The sequence below is a fragment of the Apiospora marii genome, assembly GCF_038362585.1.
Source record: "Apiospora marii strain CBS 49790 chromosome Unknown utg000002l_segment0_segment0, whole genome shotgun sequence".
Taxonomy (NCBI): Eukaryota; Fungi; Ascomycota; class Sordariomycetes; order Amphisphaeriales; family Apiosporaceae; genus Apiospora; species Apiospora marii.
The window spans coordinates 3,755,158-3,777,183 of NW_027117373.1; the positions used below are offsets into that span (position 1 = coordinate 3,755,158).

A 22,026-nucleotide genomic window follows, 5' to 3' on the forward strand; every position below is an offset into this window, starting at 1 on the left:
CGCCCACACCACACACAAGAAAATGGAAGAGAAGGAGAGCTTAGAGACCGTCCAGGCGCGCCACCGCAAAGAACAGAGGGACTTGCAGTCGCGCATCACGAGCAAGAAGAAGAATGCGACCAAGAAGACGCGCAAGGGCATCAACGACGAGTGCGCCCAGCTCGAACAACAACTGAAAGAGCGGCAGCAGCAGGAAATCGCCGCGCTCAACGGGGAATCGAACGATGCGGTCGAAGATGAAGAGGAACCAGAGGAGCAGAACAAGGACGATGACGACACAGACACAACGAACAAGGCGAACGGGCTAGCAGAGCAGCTACAAAAAACCTCCATATCCGAACCCGCCGCCGAATCGCAGCAGCAGCAACCGCCGGGCAAAAAGCGAAACCGGCAGAAGGAGCGCCTGCAGCGCCGCGCCGCCGAGCAGGAAGCCGCCGCCCTCGCCGCCGAGGAGGAGGCGGCCAACATGACGGACCACCGCAAGATCGAGAAGACGTACATGCTGAAGGAGTTCAAGACGCACAACCTGGCCGAGAAGGAGATCCAGCCCGACGGGCACTGCCTGTTCTCGGCCGTCGCGGACCAGCTGCGCGAGAGCTCGATCCCGCTGGACGGTACGGCGGCAGCGGAGTTACCGTACCGGACGGTGCGCAGGCGCGCGACGGACTACATGCAGGCGCACGAGGAGGACTTTGCGCCGTTCATGGAGGACGACTTTGGAAGCTACGTGGCCAAGATCCGCGACACGGCCGAGTGGGGCGGGCAGCTCGAGCTCATGGCCCTGGCGCGGTCGTACGGCGTCGAGATCAAGGTGGTGCAGGAGCAGCGGACCGAGACGATCGACCCGGGTGAGCTGGGCGGGGACGGCGAAGGGGGTGAGCGTAAGACGATATGGTTGGCGTATTACCGTCATGGGTACGGGCTCGGCGAGCACTATAATTCGTTGCGGAAAGCTACATCTTAGACGAGCGTCCCGGCCTGTCGTAGAACATATACCCCAAATATACACAAATCTATATACAGGCAATACTCGGCTGGGGGTAGTGCAGTGCAGTCACCTACCCCCTGGTAGTGAGAACGGCAGAGAGGTTGCATGATGCTCAGCCGCTGGCTCGACGGTTATACCAGTATTGCCACATCCTAATTGCGAACTGGATCTCCGAATCAATTGTATAATCGGTTATTCCATTTTAACCGGGCGAACTATGGAATCTGTTTGCGCAATTCATTCCCTTATACCTTTGGCGTAACCTTGAGCAAAGTGCGAATTCGGAGCTCCACCGAAAATTATGAGCAATGACTGAAGCTGTGCTCCGCTGAACCGCCTCACTCACCCGCACATCAATGATACGCGATCTAGCTGCATCCTAACCATACGACTATTGCCCCCCGGACCGAGTCTATCGAACAACACGTGGCAATTATAGATCGTGATTCCAGCTATTTACGTCGAAATTCTAAGTCGATTATCTATTGTTGGATATTGAGAGAGCAAAGAGGGGCCCTGGTACCTGGAAAAATAAACGACAAGGATCCGAATCATGTCTCTGACCAGCGCCTCCCCCATGGACGCCGCCCGCGACGCCAAGTCGGCGTCGCACGTGCTGGCGACGCTGCCGCCCGCCGCCCGCAACGACGCCCTCGGCGCCATCCACGCCGCGCTCGCGGCCGGCCGCGACGAGATCCTCGCGGCCAACGCCCGGGACCTCGAGGCCGCCCGCCAGCAGGCCGCCGACGGGCAGCCGCTCAGCCAGAGCCTCGTGTCGCGGCTCGACCTCGGCCGCAAGGGCAAGTTCGAGGATATGCTCAAGGGGATCTTGGATGTGCGGGACTTGGAGGATCCGGGTGAGTAGTATTGCCCTTGCTCTTCGGCTTTTGAAAGATGTATGGGAGCTAAATGACTATTGTTGGCAGTCGGCAAGGTGACGCTGCGCACGAGGCTCGATGAGGGTCTGGACTTGGAGCGGGTGACGTGCCCAATCGGAGTTTTGCTCATTATTTTCGAGGCGCGCCCCGAGGTCATCGCCAACATTGCTTCGTTGGCGGTCAAGTCGGGAAATTCTGCTATTCTCAAAGGTACGTAAAGCTGCAAGCTTGCAGGGTATTCGTTGTTCTGCGAAGTACGGCCCATATAGTAATACCCACTGTTCTGTTTATAGGAGGCAAGGAGTCGACGGAATCTTTCAAGGCCATCTCTAAGGTCATTTCTGAGGCTTTGACCAAGACACAGGTGCCCAATGGCGCCATCCAGCTCGTCACGACGAGAGACGTCATCCCGCAGCTGCTCGACCTGGACCAGTATATCGATCTCGTGATCCCCCGTGGAGGCAACGAGCTCGTGCGCTACATCAAGTCATCTACCAAGATCCCGGTGCTGGGCCACGCCGACGGGCTGTGCTCCATGTTCCTCGAGCAGTCGGCCGACCCCAAGATGGCTGCCGACGTCATTGTGGATTCCAAGACCAACTACCCGGCAGCCTGCAACAGTCTGGAAACCCTCTTGGTCCAGGAGAGTGCACTCGACACCTTGTTCCCTGCCGCCGCCGAAGCCCTGCTCTCGAAGGGAGTCCTGCTGCGCTGCGATGCCAAGAGCAAGACCGCGCTCGGCAAGACCAGCTTTGCAGCCCAGCACAGCGACAAGATCGTAGACGCAAAGGACGCCGACTTCGATACCGAGTTCCTGGCGCTCGAGTTGGCGGTCAAGACGGTGTCCGGTCTCGAGGAGGCCGTCGCCCACATCAACACGCACGGCTCCAAGCACACGGACGCCATCTTGACAGCGTCGCAGGAGCTGGCCGAGCGCTTCATGAACAGCGTCGACGCGGCTGGCACGTACTGGAACGCGTCGACTCGCATGGCCGACGGCATGCGCTACGGCTTCGGCACCGAGGTCGGCATCAGCACCAATAAGATCCACTCGCGTGGGCCCGTCGGGCTCGAGGGGCTCATGATCTACAAGTACAAGATCCGCGGCCGCGGCCAGGTGGCCGGTTCCTACGGGGAGGGCGACGGCAAAAAGCCGTTTTTGCACGAGCGCTTGCCCTTGTAGATGGATGTCTGGGTGCGAATCTTTCGTGTTTGATGCGGCGTTGGAGTCCGGATCACGGGATGGGATTGGGTTTAGTGTAGAAGGAAAAGCAGACCAATATAGGCCTAAAAGTTACATATGAGGAATGAACCGTCACACCACACACTATCACATTATGCAAACCAGTTTCCTATCACATACAGCTTTGACGAGCTTCACCGAAGTTGCCCGTCTCACACCCATCTTTAACGCCGAACATCTCGGTCGGGGCAAAGTGGGTGCCCCAAAAGACCCGTGTGCAAGCCCCATTGCTCCACCTGCTGCGGCCTGGATTCGGCGTGATCCATCTCGCACTACCAGGAAAGCGAACCGCGCTCTGACGTGTCACAGATCACTCCCGTTTGCCGTCTTCGCCTCTAGTCCCACGGGAACCGATCAGTGCGGAGTTCTTGAAGTACTGTTTGTACTAGGCAGAAAACCTGCCCCGCGCTGTCAGCACGCATATGCAAGCACCCTGGTAGCCGATCGGCCAGGCAAGGGGACGGAAAGAAGTGAGGAGCACAAGCGGTCCAGGCAGGCACCAGGTATAACTAGCGGTAGTCCAATGACGGATCTGATTTGAAATCCTCACAACCAATTGATTGATCCCGCGTCACTTCGTAACTCTCTTACCATTCTCAATAGACATCCACGCACGCACACACATACTATCATCATGGCTTCGTCCACCCCAGCAGAGGAAGTACCCGTGATGCAGGTCTTGGACAAGGCCCACTACTTCACCCAGGCCCTCGTGCCCGTCCCCGGCGCGGTGCCCTACCCGCCCCTCGCCGCGCCGTCCTCGCTCCGCCTCCGGACCCGCGTCGTCTCCCTCACCCACAACAACGTCACCTACGCGGCCCTGGGCTTCCTGGTGCACTGGTGGGACGCGCACCCGCTGCCCGCCGGGGGGCTGACCCCGCCCCCCTACGACGACGCCGACAAGTACGGCCGCGTCAGCGCCTGGGGGTACGCCGAGGTCCTCGAGTCCACCTTGCCGGAAGGACCCGGGAAGGGCGATTATGTCTTCGGCTACCTGCCCCTGGCGACGCTGGCGCAGGACGTCGAGTTCCGCGTCGATGACGCGATGCCCGGCCATCTGACGGCGACGAGCGCTTACCGCGCCCAGCTCATGCCCTTCTACAACCACTACTTCACCGTCGCGCGCGGCTCGGAGACCGCGGCGCAGCTGCGCGGCGGCGGCGACGTCGACAACAACGTGGACGGCGCCGGGTTCGACGCCCTCTACCGCGTCCTCTTCGAGTGCGGCCACCTCGTCACCAAGTACATGTTCGACGCCGAGCGGCCGGTCCACCCGGGCCTGGGCCCCGACGCGCCGGCCAAGAGCCCCTGGACCAGGGACATGGCCGACCTGACGGGCGCCACCGTCGTGCTGCTCGCGCCGGCCTCCAAGACGGCGCTGGGCATGGCGTACGAGATGCAGAAGCGCGTCAAGCAGGGCGCCGCTGCCCACGGGCCCAAACGGGTCGTGGGAGCGGCCAGCGAGGCGTCGCGGGATTTCGTTCAGGGTACGGGGCTGTACGACGCCACCGTTTCGACGACCGAGACGCCCGACGCCGAGTTCCTGGCCAAGTTGGGAGTCAGTGTCGGTGACGGGGACAAGGTGGTCCTCATCGACTGCGGCGGGCGCGCGGGCGTGGGCCAGGCCTGGGCCGCGGCGTTCCGGCCCCTCTGCCAGCCGGGGCGATTCGTCCTGGTCGGCATCGGGTCCGAGGCCGGGGAGCACTCGCAGGCCGACGTGCTGAAGCGGCTGGCGCCGCAGAAGAGCGAGGAGCAAAAGGAGCGGGAGAAGGCGGAGGCGCCGTGGTTCATGCAGGTCAACACGGGCGACCTGCGGGAGCGGGCCGCGGCCCAGGTCGGGTGGCCCGCGGTCCTCGGGGAGGCGGACGCGGCGTACGAGGAGTTTAAGCGGGCGGGGGTGGAGGGGTTCAAGATCCGCTGGGGCGAGGGGATGGAGGCGGTGGCGGAGGGGTGGGAGAGGCTGGCCAAGGGGGGCACGAGCCCGGAGGAGGGGATGGCTTTCCTGTTGTGAGGGAGAGCGCGGATGGATCACTAGCTCCTTTGCGTTCCGGTGGCCACTCTGACCTATCTAAATAGATAGACAGAGGCGTGAACTCGTGGAGAGGTAGCGTATGGTAATGATCTATTACACATATCTAGAGAGGTCATTGCAGAATAACATTCTTATAAGTATATCTTCTATACAGGAAATCAAAGGATGGGGTATACAAAATCTGGAAGCCTCCGCTTTGCCATGTAGTATCGGCATCTCATGTCTTTCTTTGACTACCTTGATATGTTGTAGAGCTGTATTTTCATTTACAAAGCAGTCGGCCACCCGATAGGGACATTCCAACGAGATTCTCCCGAAGACCCTGATTTAGTACTATGCCTCCCGTCATAGAACTCACCGACTCAATTAGCCAAAACTCATCTGGGTCGCGGTCTGTCCGTGGATTTCTACCTCAGAAGGCAGCGCGCCGTTTCTGGAAGTCAATGAAAGATGAGATAAAAAGTAATGATCACGTCAATAAGAACGTCCTTGGAAGACAAAGTTTGCAATAACCCGGAGCATCAATCGTAATGCATGATCGGGCTGTTTGAGATATTGCATGCAAGTTGGCTGTGAAGGTGAGGGACTCCTACTAACATGACGTTAGTGGGATGTCGTTTGTGGAGCTGATGATGCATACTGCCTACGTAGCGACGACGCAATAAACACATGAACGAACTACACATCAGGAGGGGGTTTTGCGGCAATAGTGTTCATGTGAAATATATAGAAGTATTGCCGGCCTGCACTTGAGTTGTAAATGCCCGGCACATTTTCTACGGTTATGCTGATCTCCCGGCAATGGTGTGGGAGCTTTCATAGTTCCGTCTCTCATTGACTTACATCTTGGGTGACAGGTCTCGCAGAGTTCGGAACGTGGCGCTGACAGCCGCCTCTGGAACAGCCGGTGACAAGTGAGCGAATTCAAAGTGCCTTAATGTTCAGGATCGAGCCGTGTTTGAATGCAGCAGGAAGGCTGGGACAGTCGCTTGTGCGGAGGTGCCGCCACGTTCAATACTGCCTGGCCGGCATGAAATCTGCTGATTGAGACTTTTGGGAGTGCATGCCAATATGCCAAATATGAAGGAGGAAACGGGCCTTTTCCAAACAGACTTCTGGCGTGTTGCAGGAGGGTGTCGCGTTGACTTTATTCCTGCATCCAGGGCAGGAGGACCCGGGAAGTGCAGGAGCACTGATCTGCAATCCTTCCAACTTAGATGACTCGTCAATGATGTATGGCGACTTAAGGACTGCAAAATAAATAAAACCCCAACGAGCTGTCCATCAAAAATTGTCCAAAAATGAGAATGAGTGGCTGGCTTCTTACGGTCCTCCGTCGAATATATCTAGTAATTGCGGTAGCAATAGCCGGCACCATGTCCAGCGGCAGCGACATAGATCGGCGCAATCGCTACGAGTACAGATCCGAGGGCAGCGAGCTGGAGCGCGTCAACAGCGATGGCCGCAGCTCCATCAATTCCTTCTGGTCGTCGTGCCGCAGCCCAGCGTCGACGTCGACAGCACCGACGCTGTGGCAGCCGGACGAGTGGAATGTCTGGATTGCTCGGCGGGCCGCGCTCAGACAAAAGTCCAAGGAGGCCTCGGGGCGGGTCGAGGACCAGGTCATCGGCCCTGTCTACGAGCGCATCATGGGCTCGCTCTGCGACTTCCCGGAGAAGGCGGCGCGGGCCTGTGCCTTCAACCTGCTCAAGATGATCCTCATGTGGGGGTACTTCACCTACAACAAGGCCCTGAACCCGAAGCAGGCAAAGTCGGGAGGGGACCAGATGGTCCGGCAGCTTTCCCAGATCGGATATCCCCTCCGGGATGACAAAGAGGTCAGGGTGTTCCTCAAACGCCTCCGTCGTAGGGTATGCATATACGAGTTCCTCCCAGATTGTCCAGCCGATGCTGACCCAAGACTACTAGATGCCTCTGGCCGAAATTATGAAGAAAACCTTCAAGCGAGATATCGCGCTGATCGATGCCATCCTCCCCGTCGCCAGGAAGCTGGGGTCTTTGGGCATCAAGATCGTCGTCTTTGAATGGCTCTGGGTGGAGAAGTTGAACGGAAGGCGATATGAGCACCTTTCGCGCGACGTCCTGATCCAGAGCATTGACGAGCTGCAGGCGGCGCACGAGGAGGACTTCCCGCGGGAACAGGCCGAGCTGCTCAAGCAATGCGTCTTTGAGTATGACAATGACAACTTGGTGGTCGAGTTCCTGCGGCTCAACTGGGAGCTGGAGTGGCATCTCGACGCAAAGAGCCTCGAGGCGGAGCGTTACATCCTGGCCAAGTTTGTTGGCGACTCCGAGTATCCCCGGTGGGTGTGCAGCAAGGCGTACTACGCCTTCGAGTCGGCCACGGCCCCTATCAAGTACTACAACCGCGTTGTGAGCGGGTTACATCGATGCGGGAGACGGGGGCTATACATGTCTGACGGGGAACTGGCTCGTGTGGGGAGTAGCCCTTGAATGGTAACGTTTACATACACGCCTGTGTAAGTATATACATACTTAGGTATAATGTGGATTGGATCTATCACCACTTACAGCCTGTGGTTCCGGCATTGGCTGGAGGCCATTCATTACATCTGAATTATCGAGCCAGTGCGGCTGATGTTACAGTTCAACCCACGCGCAGGCTTTCTGTGGTATAAATTGACACATGTCATGAGAAATTAAATGGAGGATCAAGCCAGAATTCAGGATCATCTATAGGATTAGTAGGAAGAAGGTGAAGCTCTGATGATGATCTTGGCTTTTCGAAAGGGTCCAGCTTCGGGTACCTGCAGGTGCAGATCACGTGGTGATAGTGGGTTATTATTCAATCCATGCCCGCCCAAAGTTCCAGTAAATTTTTAGTGCAAGTACGGGTGCTGGGTGCCCTCTAGGTTGATCATCGCCCTCCAGTAAAAGCAGCAGCGGGTCAAGACTCACCACCCTATTGGGACTCGAACTGGAGCTTATCGGGGCACTTTGCGACAACGTCCAGTCTAATCGAGTCGAGTTCGAATCCGAACTTTGAGGAACCTATCGCATTCTTACATAACTTACCAATCCGAACCCTTGCTGTCGCTTGTCGCATCGCATAGCCCTCCGCCCGAGATATGTCGACAACCATGAAGACATAGTCGCCGCATTGCTTCCAGCACCACCCATCCTCCAATTCCACAAAGCACCCCGCCGCAATGCCCAAGAAGAACCAAAAGGCCTCGGCGGCCGATGCGTCGAGTCAATCGGTGGACTCCAATCCCAACACCAAAAAAGGCGCCAAGGGAGCTGCTGCGACCGCGCCCCCATCGCCCGCCCTGGTGATTTGCCGGAACAAGTGAGTATTGGTTGCAATGGCGAACCTGCGCAAATGCGATTCTAACACGATGGCTTCAGGCATTGGCGCTACATTTCCTCGTTCCATGGACCTTGGTTGCAATTGCCTCTGGAAGTGCTCGAGACCTTGGCGAATGCGAACTACTACATGCCCCTGCCCCGGCCCGTCGACCCCGCCGTCTTCTACGATCTCGTCAAGATCCGACAACTGGTGGACAATGCCACCGATCTCGCCGTACGTGCGGCCAATGGCATCACCACTTCGCCCAAGACGAGTTCCCTGGCCGGGGGAGCCGCCCAACAAATGGCCGCTCTAGGCTTGGGCTTTGGGCAAGGAGGAATGAAACTCAGTACGGAGCGGCGGCACAAATTACGAGAGCAAGCCACACAGAAACTATCCAAGGCCTATCGCATAGACGAGATTGCCTCGAGCGTCGCCACTATGCAATCCACCTCCACCCTCGAGAATGTGGCGGCGCTGGTGATGCAGAGGCTTCCAAACGACCCCGACGCCAACTATGTCAACTTCTTCCATGAGAAGATCCCGAGTAGACAGCTTGCCGAATGTACAGACCTTCACACTCTGGATTCCATTATTAGCCAGAGACCAGCTGATTGCGAGCCGCTCAGGACCCGAGCCATCGTGCGCATGTTCAAGGAGGATTTTGAAGGTGCTGCCCGCGACTTGACCTCTGCCCTGAATGTCTTCCGGCTCCACCAGCCCTCACACAAGCCGGTCATCGAGAACAAGCAAATCGAGAGGAGGAATGGACGGCGCCGGGAGCTGCCCTCGTTAGATGAGCGCGATCAACCTAGCAGTACGGAAGTGCAGATCTTGTTCCAACGGGCAGGTTGCTACCTCACACTAGCATGCGATCATGTGGAGCCTTCCCTGCCGCAGTCTCGGGGTGACACTACACCCAAGGAGCCGGTGCCCGATGCCGAGAGCCCCGATGCGACTGGGAGCACAAATGGCGCCGGTGAGCAGGATGCACCAGATGCTAGCGCAGCATCACAGGAACCAACTGAAAAGGAGAGTCGTAGTATGAAGTCAGTGAGGCTCTATGCGAAGCGCGCCCTTCGGGATTACATGGGTTATCTCGAGGAGCTTCATTATTCCCCGGACATGCCCATCGAGCTTTCGGATGACTTCACAAGGCAGGTCAACCAGGCGAATAACCGAGGCCGACGCTACCGTGGTCAGAATGCTGCCCAAGACCCTACTACCCCCACTGATGGGATCGAACCCCACAAGGTGTACAGACTGCATGAGCTGTTCTCTGCGACACCCCCAGCGGATCTCCCCCCTTACCCTTCTACAGACCTTGTTACGGCATCTACACTGGAGGATCTCCCAACCACGACAGAAATGGTCACTTACCACCCGCTTCTCACCGACGCGTTGCATTCGTTGCTTCTTTGTCACGCACTTATCCAGACCTCGTCCAAGGAGCTCCAGCGTCACGCCCATATGGTTGCTCGTCTAGCCAGACTTGCAGACGGTTATCCTGTCTTCCAAGCTAGTAGGTCGCCAGCCAGGGCTGACTGGATTGAAGTCTTGCGCCGTGCGGAAAACTGGATTGAGCTGTCGACTTCGTGGGAGTTCCTATGTGCCCCGGCGCCTCTCCCGAACCAAATGTCTCTTGATGGATATGTATCGGCGGCCACCGCCAATGCCAACGCTCTTGCCTTAACTGGAGGAAAGAGCTCGGCCGAGGCAGAGGAAGAAGAACGTAAAAAGGTCATGCAGCACAAGGCTATCGTAGAGGCTTTGGAAGATGATCGTGTTCACGACGAGGCAAGCTTCAAGGCAGCCATTCTTGCACGTCAGCGGAGAGCCGAGGCGGATCTCGCCGCCGCCAACGCCGCTAACGGTAACGGAAACTCTGCATCCTCTCCAGTCGTCCCTTCGCAGAAGCGGTGGGCAGTGGATGATGGGCGCGAGTATCCGATCCTTACTGAGCGCGCGGAAGCCGTGGCTCGATGGGTACGTGAAGCGCCTGCAGGAGCCGGCGTGACGACGACCAAGCGAAAGAAGCGTCCAGGTAGGAAGCCCGCCGTGGCTGCTGCCGCAAATAGCACCGAGTCCCTTTGACAGTGTCCGGCCGCAACGGACTAAATGAGATGAGAGACCAGCGTAGGTTGTGAGCATAGGCCATAGAAAGCAAGTAGTATCTTCTTTTTACTGAAGGGCTATCATGCACAGCGTTACGATGTATTGCACAGGAAATAATACAACGTCTTGGCCACAAGTCGACTGCTACGTTTCTTTGACCCCAGAACCAGTGAGTTCGTGCCTCTGTTTGTGGTGTGCTGACTGTCCAGCAGGCGTTTTTATTTGTGCGGTATGCATGTCTTTGATTGTAATACCAGTTGACGAAGCTAAACGGACCGATGAGATATGCATGGTGAGTATGTAATCTGCAGCCCCAAAGCTGGCTGGTACGGGAGCGGAACTCGGGTTTCCGATCTGCTTTGCCGCATTCGCACTACGGGTTTCCGTTGACCAGCGTTCTGTGGTGTCGAATGGGGCGGTCTCCGGAAATTTGCAAGGGTGACGGAATGATACGATGTTGGCTGTCATATCATTCGGCTGATGCACGAGTACGGATTTCGGGCAACACGACCGCCTGAGCCAGTTCGCTCGGGTACCCGAGGCCTGGAATTTGTGGACAAACTGGTTATAGCGGCCTTGAATATTACCAGTCCAACTCTATTTTATGAGTTCTAAGTGAGGCGCAACGGCCGGCGGCAGCCAGCCTTCCTGCTCGAGCTTCTGGGTAGCACTGGACTCGAGTTTCCACGACAACTCCAGATGCAGCTTATTTCATCATCTTGCAGTTTAGTGACAACCCACAAGAGAAACACCTCAAGGATCGCACTGGCTTTAGCCTCGATTTGTCGTATAAGGTTTCCAAGATCCCGCCGGATCTGGAATCGACAAACGTACGGCACCTGGACTCAGACCCCCCTTCGTCTTATTAGCGGAATGATCCTTCTCGCCCTCTTGGCGGTGCTTGCGAGAAGATCCGGCGAAGGCGCCGTCGGCACGGCTTCCGCTGGGTGGGCATTGGAAGATCATCGTCGGTTTATCATCACATGTGCACCACTATACCTGACAGAGAAGGGAATGGCCACCCTACGTCGAGCTAACCTGGAACAGGGGGCGTTGAGCAGGTATTAATTGCTCACATGAGGCTGCCACCGGTGCGGAAGCTGCTGCGGCCACTCGATTTCGTGGGCGTGAGATGACCTATCTTGCGCAACTTACCCACCAGGTTACCGGGTAGCACAGTAGACCTGGCAGTCCAATCATGCCCGTATGTTTTCTCACGGTATTTGGAGGCCAGAAACAGTCCGTACAATATCAACTTTGAACCTCACAACCCGAGATGGATCGCCATGAAATTGTCGATATCCGGCCTAGCGACGGCTGAACATAGGTGACACTGTAACAATGCGCTAAAACAAATGGATTTTTATCTTTTTTCTCTCACAACACCCCCAATTTGGACCATTTCTGACGCCCCCTAAGCCGTCCATGTACTTTTTCCAGCTGGAAGGGCCGTCGATTGGTCGGTTCCGACCCCGTGCTTCCATTACCTTCGTCGCCGACCGGGCTATACACACTTTCGAGCCAGCATTCGAGCCAGCCAGCATTCGAGCCAGCCAGCATTCGAGCCAGCCAGCATTCGAGCCAGCCAGCATTCGAGCCAGCCAGCATTCGAGCCAGCCAGCATTCGAGCTGGCATTCGAGGAGCCGGCATTCGAGGAGCCGGCAGTCGAGCCAGCATTCGAGCCAGCATTCGAACCAACCTTCGCTCTCGACTGGTGTCAATTGGTCACGATTGACGTCGTTTCTCTTCCATTGATATCGATGCTATGCCGACATCCGTCCGTCTCGATAAGGCTTCGAAATTGATAGGTGCTGGCTCGAACGCTAGCTCGTCGAATACTGGCTCGTCGAATGCTGGCTCGAATGCCGGCTCGAATGCCGGTTCCTTAAAATACTGGCTGGTAAGTACTTCGAGCCTATCGATAACGATGAAATTGGCCGGAATACAGCGTCCAGGGGGTCGATGTATCCGAATTTTAGTGTGAAAAATCGCATTGTTACAGTATCACCTATGTTCAGCCGTCCTAGCAGCCAGCGAGTCTTAGCACGTTTGACAGATGCTTAATCGCATGCCGTCCTCTATTTCTCGAATGCTTAGCGATTGCTAACAGTAAAGATCATCTACAACAAGCTCTCGTTAGATTGACCAAGACTCACCAAGAGAATGCTGGGCGGCAGAGCAGCGATCTGGACCGACATGATGAGGGTGCGCTCGTTTACCAGACTTCTTAGTTGGAACTTCCCTGTCCCGCCCATATTAAGGGCTTGTGCGGGGAAATAAGAAATCACAGGGAACAAGCCGACAGCCACGACAAACCGCTGTGGAGTATCCCTGCCCATTCCGGGGGTCATGCACGCCAACAAGCATCGCAATGGCCTTCTCTCCAACGGTTTTGGGTGGGAAAGCCTCGCTCCTTTGGCTCGGCCAGGCATCCATCCAGCTATTGCTGCAGACTGTCACGTTCAGCGTGGGGTTTTGAAGACGACCCTGGAAGCCCTAGGCGAATCACCGGTGGACATGCCGTCTGCACATTGGCCCTAGCGCCATATAAGACGACTGCATCTCGCCATCGTCGTCGCATCCGGCAGATGGCCTCCGTTCTGGGTTAGGACCCCTGAATAAAAACCCTCCAATCAGCACCGGCCGTCCATGCCAGGTTGGGCAACTTGGCTCGGCCCAACTGAAGGTAAACATGCAATGCGCATAGTTTTTCCATGCAAAAACCACGATGCAGCTCGAATGGTACCGGTGCTCCGTCACCGCACTCCTCGGCCAGGGTGTTTCCCACCAGCCTGCCGTAGCCCACAGCGATGGAGGCGTACTTCACGAGAGTGATCAAATTACAACTTTGCTTCTTCCTCGAATCGTGCCAAGAGGTCGCCATCGTCTGCGAAGCTTAGCTACTTCTAGTTAATCGAGGGGCTGCCACTCCCAGAATGGTCCGGACGGGGGCAGTTCGCAGAGTATCTCCGGGCCGCCACCCGATTGTCGCCTGCTCCTCCTAACGTGCCAGTAAGAAGCCTCTCGGACGGCCGAGTGACCCCATATGCGTACGTTTGTGGTGCCCGCCGTCGCTAGCACGGCCTGCGAGCGAGCGAGCGATTACCTGCCTCGTCTCTGTATTACGTGTGGCAAGGAGGCAAGGCGGGCCATGATGCCGGATGCAAGGGACGATATCCCTTCTCCCCCTACCTGAAAGTGAAATGAGGTGAAGCAGGTATATAATCATCGTCCTGCGCCGCTGTAACCTCGAGTCTCTTTCTATTACCACCACCATCCACAACCAACAGTAACTCCCTCACTGTCCTTTCTTCTCTCACCCACAGAGTTCCTGTTCACGCCCGTCGCCATGTACTCCAAGATCGCGGCGATCGCGGCCCTTGTGGCCTCTGTCCGCGCCCAGAGCGCCTGCTCGCTCACGGCCGAGACGCACCCTTCCATGGCGTGGCAGCAATGCAGCTCGGGCGGCAGCTGCACCAGCAAGTCGGGCTCCGTCGTCATCGACGCCAACTGGCGATGGACGCATAGCACCTCAGGCTCTACCAACTGCTATACCGGCAACAAGTGGGACGCCTCACTGTGTAAGTTGTAGTTGAACCATTAAGCTTCGAGGAAGTAGGATGGCTGGCTAACGGATAATACAGGCCCCGACGGCGAGACTTGCACCAAGAACTGCTGCGTCGACGGCGCCGACTACGCCGGAACCTACGGCGCCACGACCAGCGGCAGCGCCCTGTCGCTCCAGTTCCTCAAGCAGGGCTCCTCGGGCACCAACATCGGCAGCCGCTTCTACCTGATGGCGTCCGACACCAAGTACCAGATGTTCACGCTGCTGGGCAACGAGTTCACCTTCGACGTCGACGCGTCCAAGCTGCCCTGCGGCCTTAACGGCGCCGTCTACTTCGTCTCCATGGACGAGGACGGTGGCGCGGCTACGCACAAGTCCAACACCGCCGGCGCCAAGTACGGCACGGGCTACTGTGACTCGCAGTGCCCCAAGGACCTGAAGTTCATCGACGGCGCCGCCAACAGCGAGGGCTGGAAGTCGTCTAGCAACGACGCCAACTCGGGCGTGGGCGAGCTGGGCTCATGCTGCGCCGAGATGGACATCTGGGAGGCCAACAGCATCTCGACGGCCTACACGCCCCACCCCTGCCAGAACTCGGCGTACCACTCGTGCAAGGGCAACGACTGCGGCGGCACCTACTCGGACGACCGCTACGCCGGCGACTGCGACCCAGACGGCTGCGACTTCAACAGCTACCGCCAGGGCAACAAGACCTTCTACGGCCCCGGCTCCGGCTTCACCGTCGACTCCAGCAAGCCCGTCACCGTCGTCACCCAGTTCATCAAGGGCTCCAACGGCCAGCTCAGCGAGATCAAGCGCTTCTACCAGCAGGGCGGCAAGACCATCCCCAACTCCGAGTCGACCATCGCGGGCGTCAGCGGCAACTCCATCACCGAGGACTACTGCTCCGCGCAGAAGACGGCCTTTGGCGACACCGACGTCTTCGCGCAGAAGGGCGGCCTGGCGCAGATGGGCGACGCCGTCTCCAAGCCCATGGTGCTCGTCATGAGCGTCTGGGACGACCACGCCAGCAACATGCTCTGGCTCGACTCGACCTACCCGGCCGACAAGGCGGGGCAGCTCGGCAGCGAGCGCGGCTCCTGCGCCACCAGCTCGGGCGCCCCCGCCGACGTCGAGAAGAACCACCCGGACGCCAAGGTCGTCTACTCCAACATCAAGTTCGGCCCCATCGGCTCCACGACGGCGGGTAACGGCGGCGGCTCCAACCCCGGCACTCCCAGCAACCCGCCCACCAGCACCACTACTCGCGCTGGCAACCCCGGTACTACCTCGTCGCCCCCCTCGGGCAACTGCGCGGCGCTGTACGCTCAGTGCGGCGGTAACGGCTACTCTGGCCCCACTTGCTGCTCTTCCGGCACTTGCAAGAAGAGCAACGACTACTACAGCCAGTGCTTGAACTAAGCAAAAGCCATGAATGAATGATCATGTATGACATGGTATGAGATAAAACAAATACTTCATGTATGAAAGGGGGAGAAGAGGGGGGCCTGACAGGTGGCCAGAGGATGTTTCTGAGCATTTATCGTTGTATATACTTTTTTTCCCTTTTCTCTCGCGCTTTTTCCTTGCTGGTCAAAGTGGGAAGATCTTTTGCGAGCTCGGGGCTTCCTGGCTCTACCTTGCGCTTTTCAAACCTTGTATATAAATTACCTGCAAATATACACATAACGTCTCGTTTGAAATTAGATCGGAAGCGCGCTTGATTGCCTTGATTGCTGTGAGATGGAGAGGATGGGTGGCTGTTGGCACGCCAACTTCTAAGTTGGCATTGCCTCGACAGCGCTTTCGTGCTACCTGTTTGGTCTGGGTTGGACACCACAAAGGGAGCGCCTGCCTTTACTTTTGATAATGACAGAAGGAGGACGTACTGTCTGGAGTTGTGACCAAGAAACAAACAGAAAAGAGTGGATTCGCCGGTATATATAAGTCTGCAGTATTGGGCAAAGGTACAGGAAGAAACGGGTAGATAGAGAGAGACACGTATGCACAGCACAACTCCATGGGAAGCTAGTTGGCGGTGGTGTGGTATATAACCAAAGTTCTTCCAAGCCTGGATATATGAGGTGCATCATGAACGACCCAATCTGCATTTAATCTATATTCTGCGGATAAAAGGGGGGTGGGAGGAGTCCGTCTCCAACAGCCAAGTCGGCACTTCATGACGACTGCAGCAGTATGCAAGGCTATGAGGTAACATCATGCACACTGCTTCCGTAACGCCAAGGACTAATTGCACAAATGTGAATGATTTGATTTATCATCAGTTCTGCAGAATACTCCTACTTATATAGAGCAACCAACTCATCCTGCAGAATCCAACGGCCGAACCGATGCCTGGATCTCCTAGACGCTTCGAACCTCCCTCGTCTCCACCGCCGCCTTCTCATCGACCGCCTCCGTCGCATGGTGGTGGGGGTCCGGCACCCCCATCATCTGCCCGCCCTTCTCGACGTGGTTCTGCCCGCCGAAGAGGACGTCGATCTCCTCGAGGGAGACCTGCTTCGTCTCGGGGACGAGGAACCAGACAAAGACGGCGAGCAAGATATTGACGGCCATGAAGAAGTACAGACACTTGAGCCCCTCGCGCGCGAGGAAGACGGGAAAAAACTGCTGGAAGATGGTGTTGGCCACGTTCTGCATCTGCGAGCACATGCCCACGGCCTGCGCCCGCACATTGACCGAGAAGACCTCGGCCGTCCAGATCCACACCGTCGCGCCCCACGACGGCTTGTAGAAGAAGATGAAGAGGAACAGCAGGAAGACGATGGCGATGCCCACCGGCTGCGACTTGGCCCCGCTCTCGGTCGACGGCGTCGCGCCCGCCACGATGGCCACGGTGCCGATGGCGACGGCCATGCCGACGGCGCCGAAGATGAGCAGCCATCGTCTCCCGAAGCGATCGGCAGTCCAAGCGGCGTTCAAAGTAAACTAAGAGAGTAATTCATGTTAGCATTCCGATATTGCTAGAAGAAAGGTCGGCTAGGATGCCGATTGCGGTGAATCGAAAAGACCAGACGCCAGATTTCAAAAGGGATATGAAATCGCTATGTTTGCTTACCAATATTCCACAAGTTGCATTTAAGGCATTGATCAGGTTGATGGTCTGCTTCGAATCCCACACTTTGCTATAGATGCTCGTGGAGTAGGAGTTGAGCGTGCCCTGCCCCGACAGCTGCTGGCCAATGTTGAGGGCAAACGCGAGCCAGAGGCGGCGGCGAACAGAGGGGTCCTTGAACAGGGCCCAGTACGAGCTGCTGATGGCCTCCTTCTCGAACTCAATGGCCTCGCGAATAGCGAGGACCTCGTCCTCGATCTCGGCCTCGGTGTCCCGGATCTTGGTGAGAGCCGCTCGGCACTTGGCGACATCGTTGTGTCGCTGGATCCACCAGCGCGGCGACTCGGGCTGCAGGAAGATCAAGGCGCAGATGGTGACGGGGCACAGGAGCTGGAAGATGACGACGAGCTTCCAGTCCCAGTCGCCGAGCCTCTCGACGTTCAGGCTGGTCGCGTAGGCGATCCAGTATGCAATGAAGGACCCGACCGAGTAGTTGAGCTGCCAGAAGGTCATGATGGTGCCGCGGATCTCGGACGGGGCCACCTCGCTGATGTAGGTGGCGCCGGCGGTCAAGGAGAGACCCTGGCCAATACCGATGAGCACACGGCCGCCGATGAAGCAGCCGAGATTGTGCCGGGGCGCAAACGCCTGCATGAAGGTTGCTATGATGACCAAAACGCAGCCCGAGGCCATGCCAATACGGCGTCCGAAATAGTCAGCCTGCGCAAAACCGATTAGTCAGGATGTTTATGTCGTTTCGTGTAGGACCCATCCAAGAGTGTGTCTGGTTCTAGGTCGAAAGGACTTACCAATGGGCCGGCCATGAAGAAACCTCCAACAATGGCACCGATGGTGTAAGCCGTGTTGACAAGACCAATTAGATAGGCATCGTCCTTTTTGTGGAGGTCAAAGTAGTCCAGCCAGTTTGCTGATCCTTGGGCGGCGTTGAAAACCGAGGCATCGTAACCGTAGAGCACCATGCATGTCGCTGCGACCATGCAGATGTACCTGAGTCAGGATGTCAGGCGGAAATGCACTTAGGCAATCGTTATATCGGATCACATAGACTTACCAATTGTACACCCTCGTTGAGCTCACCATTGTGCCGATATAGCAAATGGTTTTGACCGACTGAACACTAAGAGGGAGCCGAGCGATATGGGCCCGGAGCAATGCAACAAGAGCACAGGATCGCACGTAGATTCAAGATGAGAGAAGGCCAGAACAGCGAGCATGTCGGTAGATATATAATTATTCTGCGCGCAGTGTCGCTTACAGCCCCTGTAAAATGCGTATTAGGATTGCATACCGTCAGCCTTTGCTGATATCCCAAGAGAACAAGGAAGGGTCCCACCAAACTTTCGCTATACGGCAGGGTTCGATGATTGGCTCGGATATATCTCCCCCAGGACCATTCGAAGCAGACCAGGGGACTACCTAGACTATCGATCAACCCCAGACTCTAGATCCTAGCTTGAGTGCTTAGCCCTTTGCCCACGGGGTACTCCAGGAAAGTCCACGATGGGGAGCTAGGGCTGGAATGGAGCTTGCTGCTTAGTGAACCAGTGCTGCTAAAACTAACAGGATACGGCACCTTGCTGTTCCAAGGAATCGAACGAATCCAGACTCGTATCAAGGCCCATCAGCTGGACGACGCAGGCAATGTAGGGTGATTGTAGGTAATATTGCTGGCGGGAAAATTGGGAGGTGAGTTTCCACCAATGGCAACTCCGCCGTCCCCAAATCTTAAGCGGTAAGCGGAAAGGACGGCGCCATTCGAGACTGTTGTTCAGCTTGCTCTGCAAAAGCGTGGAAGTAGCAACATGGCAGCAATAGTGTACGAACGCAGTGTCGTCTAGCCCATCGCCTTATCTCGACTGCAATGGGACCATGCGGCTCTGTGACTGATAGTTGAGATGATTCGTCTCATCATCTGCCAATGGGGCAGGAGTTAGGCGAGTTGGAGACGCCTACACGTAAAACCCTAGCCGCTTGCATCAATGTGTGTAATCCGTTGACCGTACCTTCCCCCATGCCTCCTCCTTCTCCAGGTTTACAGTGGAATGGGAGGGAGACCCACAGCACAGGGTCGGGGTCGGGGAAGCGACGGCTCTGGGGATAGCGTATGCAGGTGGTTAGCCCATTGCTCCACCAGCAAGATTCTGCCAACCAGGGCAATCCATCACCAAAGAGATCCCGAGAGACGGGACAGCGTTTGTTCAAGCCATAACCAACCTTGGTTGACCAGGGACGCGGCTCTGATACCAGTGCGGTATGTATTGAGATGCGCGACTGGCGATAAGGCTTTTTCCAATTTGCTGACGATTGAAGTGCCACCTGCTGGGGTCTTGACGCGATTTCACGCCAACCCCTCTGATTGTCGGCCCAATAAGCAAATCGAAAATTGCTAGGATACCACGCCATCATGGCCCTTCCGCCGGTATTTCTGGCTCCTCTTCGCCCCGTATTCCGCTTCCTCGGCTTCGACGGCAGCCAGCCACAGCATTGCTACATCTGTGCTCTCTGAGTCGTTTTCGAATGTCTCGGTCGCGTTCTGACCTAGCTCTAGCAGCCTCAGCGGATCTCTCTTCTTCGATGACGGTCTTGCGACTTCGTCCTTCGGGTTCTGTGTGATCAGCCCATTGTCGGCAGGCGCATTCTTCTTCCCCTCATCCGGGACTTGGCTCCTAAGCCATTTGGCGGACTTTCCTTGGTTCAATTTGCATTCGAGGTACGAATGCCCTGTCCCATCTTCCCTCTCGCGGTTCCAAGCCTCGAACCCCACCAAGTGCAAGAATGCATTGACAATGCGGTCTTCTAGAGGTGGGTTCTGCGCGACTCCGCAGGCGTCCATTAGCAGGACAGCAATGGACAGAGTCCGGAAGTGCCAGTCCAGGTGATCTCTCAGCCTCTTTTCAGTTAACCCTGCCGCTTTGGGATTCTTCGATGCGATGCCACCAAATCCCTGATTCCCCAGATAGATCCAGACAGCAGGATGACCCGGATAGTCTCTCATCGCGGGCAACCAGCGCGCATAGCCGTGGTCGCTTAATAACTGGCCGTCGAAACATAACAAGGCCATAATAAAGACCATCACTTCGAGCGTCTCGTCGAGCGCCGTCAGCCATCCTTGCTGCGCGTCGCAACGCTTCTCGCTTCGTTTGGGTGGCGTCAATTCTGCCAGAGACCGTAGGATGGGGCCATGGGCCGTGGCTAGGGCGAGCAGGCCCATGGAATCATGTCGCTCTAAAAGCTTCTTGACGCTACGAGCACGCTGGGGACGAGGCCCTTGTGTGGCCTCCCCAGACCTGGTGACCCAGAATAGCACGTTCTGCTCGACGTAGCCGAGCAGCCCATCATCGCCGTCGAAGAAGCATGATGGAGGGCCCTTGACTATGGTAGAGTCATCGAAGACCTTGTCACTAGCCTTGCTGAGCTCTGAGATCTCATTCACTACGTCCTCGCGCTCTTTTTGTGATGCTTTCTGGACGACGTCGGCGAACTCCTTCGCGAAACTGTAGACCTTGGGGGCCCACTCTGTCCGTGCATCTTTCGGCGACAAAATCAGCACGTCGCCGCCTGAACCCGTCGCTTTCCAAGACTCCATGACGCGTTTATACCATTGGTCCTGCCTCATGGAGCTGGCCGAGGTGACGTGAAAGTTGTCCTTGAGAATCCCGGACAGGGAAGCGAATGACTTGTCCATGGCGATGGACGCGCGTGGTTGGCGACTTTTGACAATCAAACTGAGGTGAATGTTTAGATTAGAAGATGACATCGAAAGCGTGGTGGTAGATGCGACTGGATGCCTGCCAGGAATGGGCGGGTCTTTATAAAGGGGCTGTGACTCAGCCCCAGTGGCTGTGGCTAGCAACCAATAGCAGGGCCCCAAACGCAATAGCTCAACACTACTCGAAATGACCAATCATTCATTCTTCTGGGAATGGTCGTAGTACGGCTGTAAAGCTTTGTTTGGCTTCTGGATTCATTTCGATGATGTTTTGTACATCAAGTCCCGCACTGGGCGTTGACTCGGTGCAGCACATACCTTGTCCGTGTTACGCTAATACCAGCTAGCCATGTTGATACTATTTGCACTTTTCTGAAGCAAACGGCATAAACAAGCAGTCGAGATGCGTCGCCGTAGTTACGATCATGAGTATGTTTACCGCGTCATAATGTGCTACCACAATTTGAAAGAGTACCAGCGGAGGCAGCTATAAAATCCGGCGAAGATCTCGCCTGGCACTTGACCTTCTTTCCTTGACATAACACACCAAAACCAACGATTAAAAGCAAACACGCACTATTCAAGCTACGTTTTGTTTCCATAACATCCAACCAAGATAACACTCACCCTCGATATGGCCGGATGCTCCAGATGCGGTTCCGATCCTTGCCGGTGCCGAGTCCCTCATTGAGGAGCAAATTTGTCCGGTATGATTCGAACCAAACTCAGTCTAAAGAGGAAGGGAGGTAGGAATTTCAGTTTCCACAGCAGTGTATGGTGTGGGGTGATGAAATATTCAATATAGTTGGTGATACTCAGACTATACTCATCTAAGGTTCCGCTAGGGACGTTGGATACAAATCGGAGGGAGGAAGAAGAAGAAGAAGAAAACAAGAATACAAATCTCTGGACTATCTACCATGCTTGATGTTTTCTTTGGTTTCTTAGTTGCAAAAGTGGAACAATGATCACCAAGATATGGAGCCTTCCTTGATACTGTATTTCAAAAATTGCTTCTTTGAAGACGTACATTTATGTAAATATAGTGTGTACAACGTCAGTCT

General features: G+C 56.2%; 9 protein-coding genes across 9 annotated transcripts; 6 read left to right on the plus strand and 3 right to left on the minus strand.

The window, feature by feature from the left end:
• Positions 1 to 22: 22 nt before the first annotated feature.
• Positions 23 to 964, plus strand: PG985_002851 (uncharacterized protein; the record flags this gene model as incomplete). Its single annotated transcript, XM_066822620.1, has 1 exon — positions 23 to 964. One exon carries the CDS (start codon positions 23 to 25, stop codon positions 962 to 964), a length of 942 nt encoding a protein of 313 aa, XP_066690052.1.
• Positions 965 to 1,541: 577 nt separating this feature from the next.
• PG985_002852 (uncharacterized protein) lies at positions 1,542 to 3,049 on the plus strand (the record flags this gene model as incomplete). The annotated part of the gene is made up of 3 exons (XM_066822621.1): positions 1,542 to 1,845; positions 1,915 to 2,076; positions 2,160 to 3,049. 3 exons carry the CDS (start codon positions 1,542 to 1,544, stop codon positions 3,047 to 3,049), a joined length of 1,356 nt encoding a protein of 451 aa, XP_066690053.1.
• Positions 3,050 to 3,743: 694 nt separating this feature from the next.
• On the plus strand, positions 3,744 to 5,120 carry PG985_002853 (uncharacterized protein; the record flags this gene model as incomplete). The annotated part of the gene is made up of 1 exon (XM_066822622.1): positions 3,744 to 5,120. The coding sequence occupies one exon, from the start codon at positions 3,744 to 3,746 to the stop codon at positions 5,118 to 5,120; it is 1,377 nt and encodes a 458-aa protein (XP_066690054.1).
• Positions 5,121 to 6,487: 1,367 nt separating this feature from the next.
• Positions 6,488 to 8,265, minus strand: PG985_002854 (uncharacterized protein; the record flags this gene model as incomplete). The annotated part of the gene is made up of 4 exons (XM_066822623.1): positions 6,488 to 6,892; positions 7,068 to 7,522; positions 7,695 to 7,715; positions 8,199 to 8,265. 4 exons carry the CDS (start codon positions 8,263 to 8,265, stop codon positions 6,488 to 6,490), a joined length of 948 nt encoding a protein of 315 aa, XP_066690055.1.
• A 67-nt stretch (positions 8,266 to 8,332) lies between these two features.
• Positions 8,333 to 10,566, plus strand: PG985_002855 (uncharacterized protein; the record flags this gene model as incomplete). Its single annotated transcript, XM_066822624.1, has 2 exons — positions 8,333 to 8,472; positions 8,532 to 10,566. 2 exons carry the CDS (start codon positions 8,333 to 8,335, stop codon positions 10,564 to 10,566), a joined length of 2,175 nt encoding a protein of 724 aa, XP_066690056.1.
• Positions 10,567 to 12,012: 1,446 nt separating this feature from the next.
• PG985_002856 (uncharacterized protein) lies at positions 12,013 to 12,393 on the plus strand (the record flags this gene model as incomplete). The annotated part of the gene is made up of 1 exon (XM_066822625.1): positions 12,013 to 12,393. One exon carries the CDS (start codon positions 12,013 to 12,015, stop codon positions 12,391 to 12,393), a length of 381 nt encoding a protein of 126 aa, XP_066690057.1.
• A 1,544-nt stretch (positions 12,394 to 13,937) lies between these two features.
• Positions 13,938 to 15,578, plus strand: PG985_002857 (exoglucanase type C; the record flags this gene model as incomplete). The annotated part of the gene is made up of 2 exons (XM_066822626.1): positions 13,938 to 14,169; positions 14,233 to 15,578. 2 exons carry the CDS (start codon positions 13,938 to 13,940, stop codon positions 15,576 to 15,578), a joined length of 1,578 nt encoding a protein of 525 aa, XP_066690058.1.
• Positions 15,579 to 16,520: 942 nt separating this feature from the next.
• PG985_002858 (quinate permease) lies at positions 16,521 to 18,333 on the minus strand (the record flags this gene model as incomplete). The annotated part of the gene is made up of 4 exons (XM_066822627.1): positions 16,521 to 17,105; positions 17,236 to 17,952; positions 18,042 to 18,240; positions 18,305 to 18,333. 4 exons carry the CDS (start codon positions 18,331 to 18,333, stop codon positions 16,521 to 16,523), a joined length of 1,530 nt encoding a protein of 509 aa, XP_066690059.1.
• A 1,306-nt stretch (positions 18,334 to 19,639) lies between these two features.
• On the minus strand, positions 19,640 to 20,938 carry PG985_002859 (uncharacterized protein; the record flags this gene model as incomplete). The annotated part of the gene is made up of 1 exon (XM_066822628.1): positions 19,640 to 20,938. The coding sequence occupies one exon, from the start codon at positions 20,936 to 20,938 to the stop codon at positions 19,640 to 19,642; it is 1,299 nt and encodes a 432-aa protein (XP_066690060.1).
• Between the last annotated feature and the right edge of the window lie 1,088 nt (positions 20,939 to 22,026).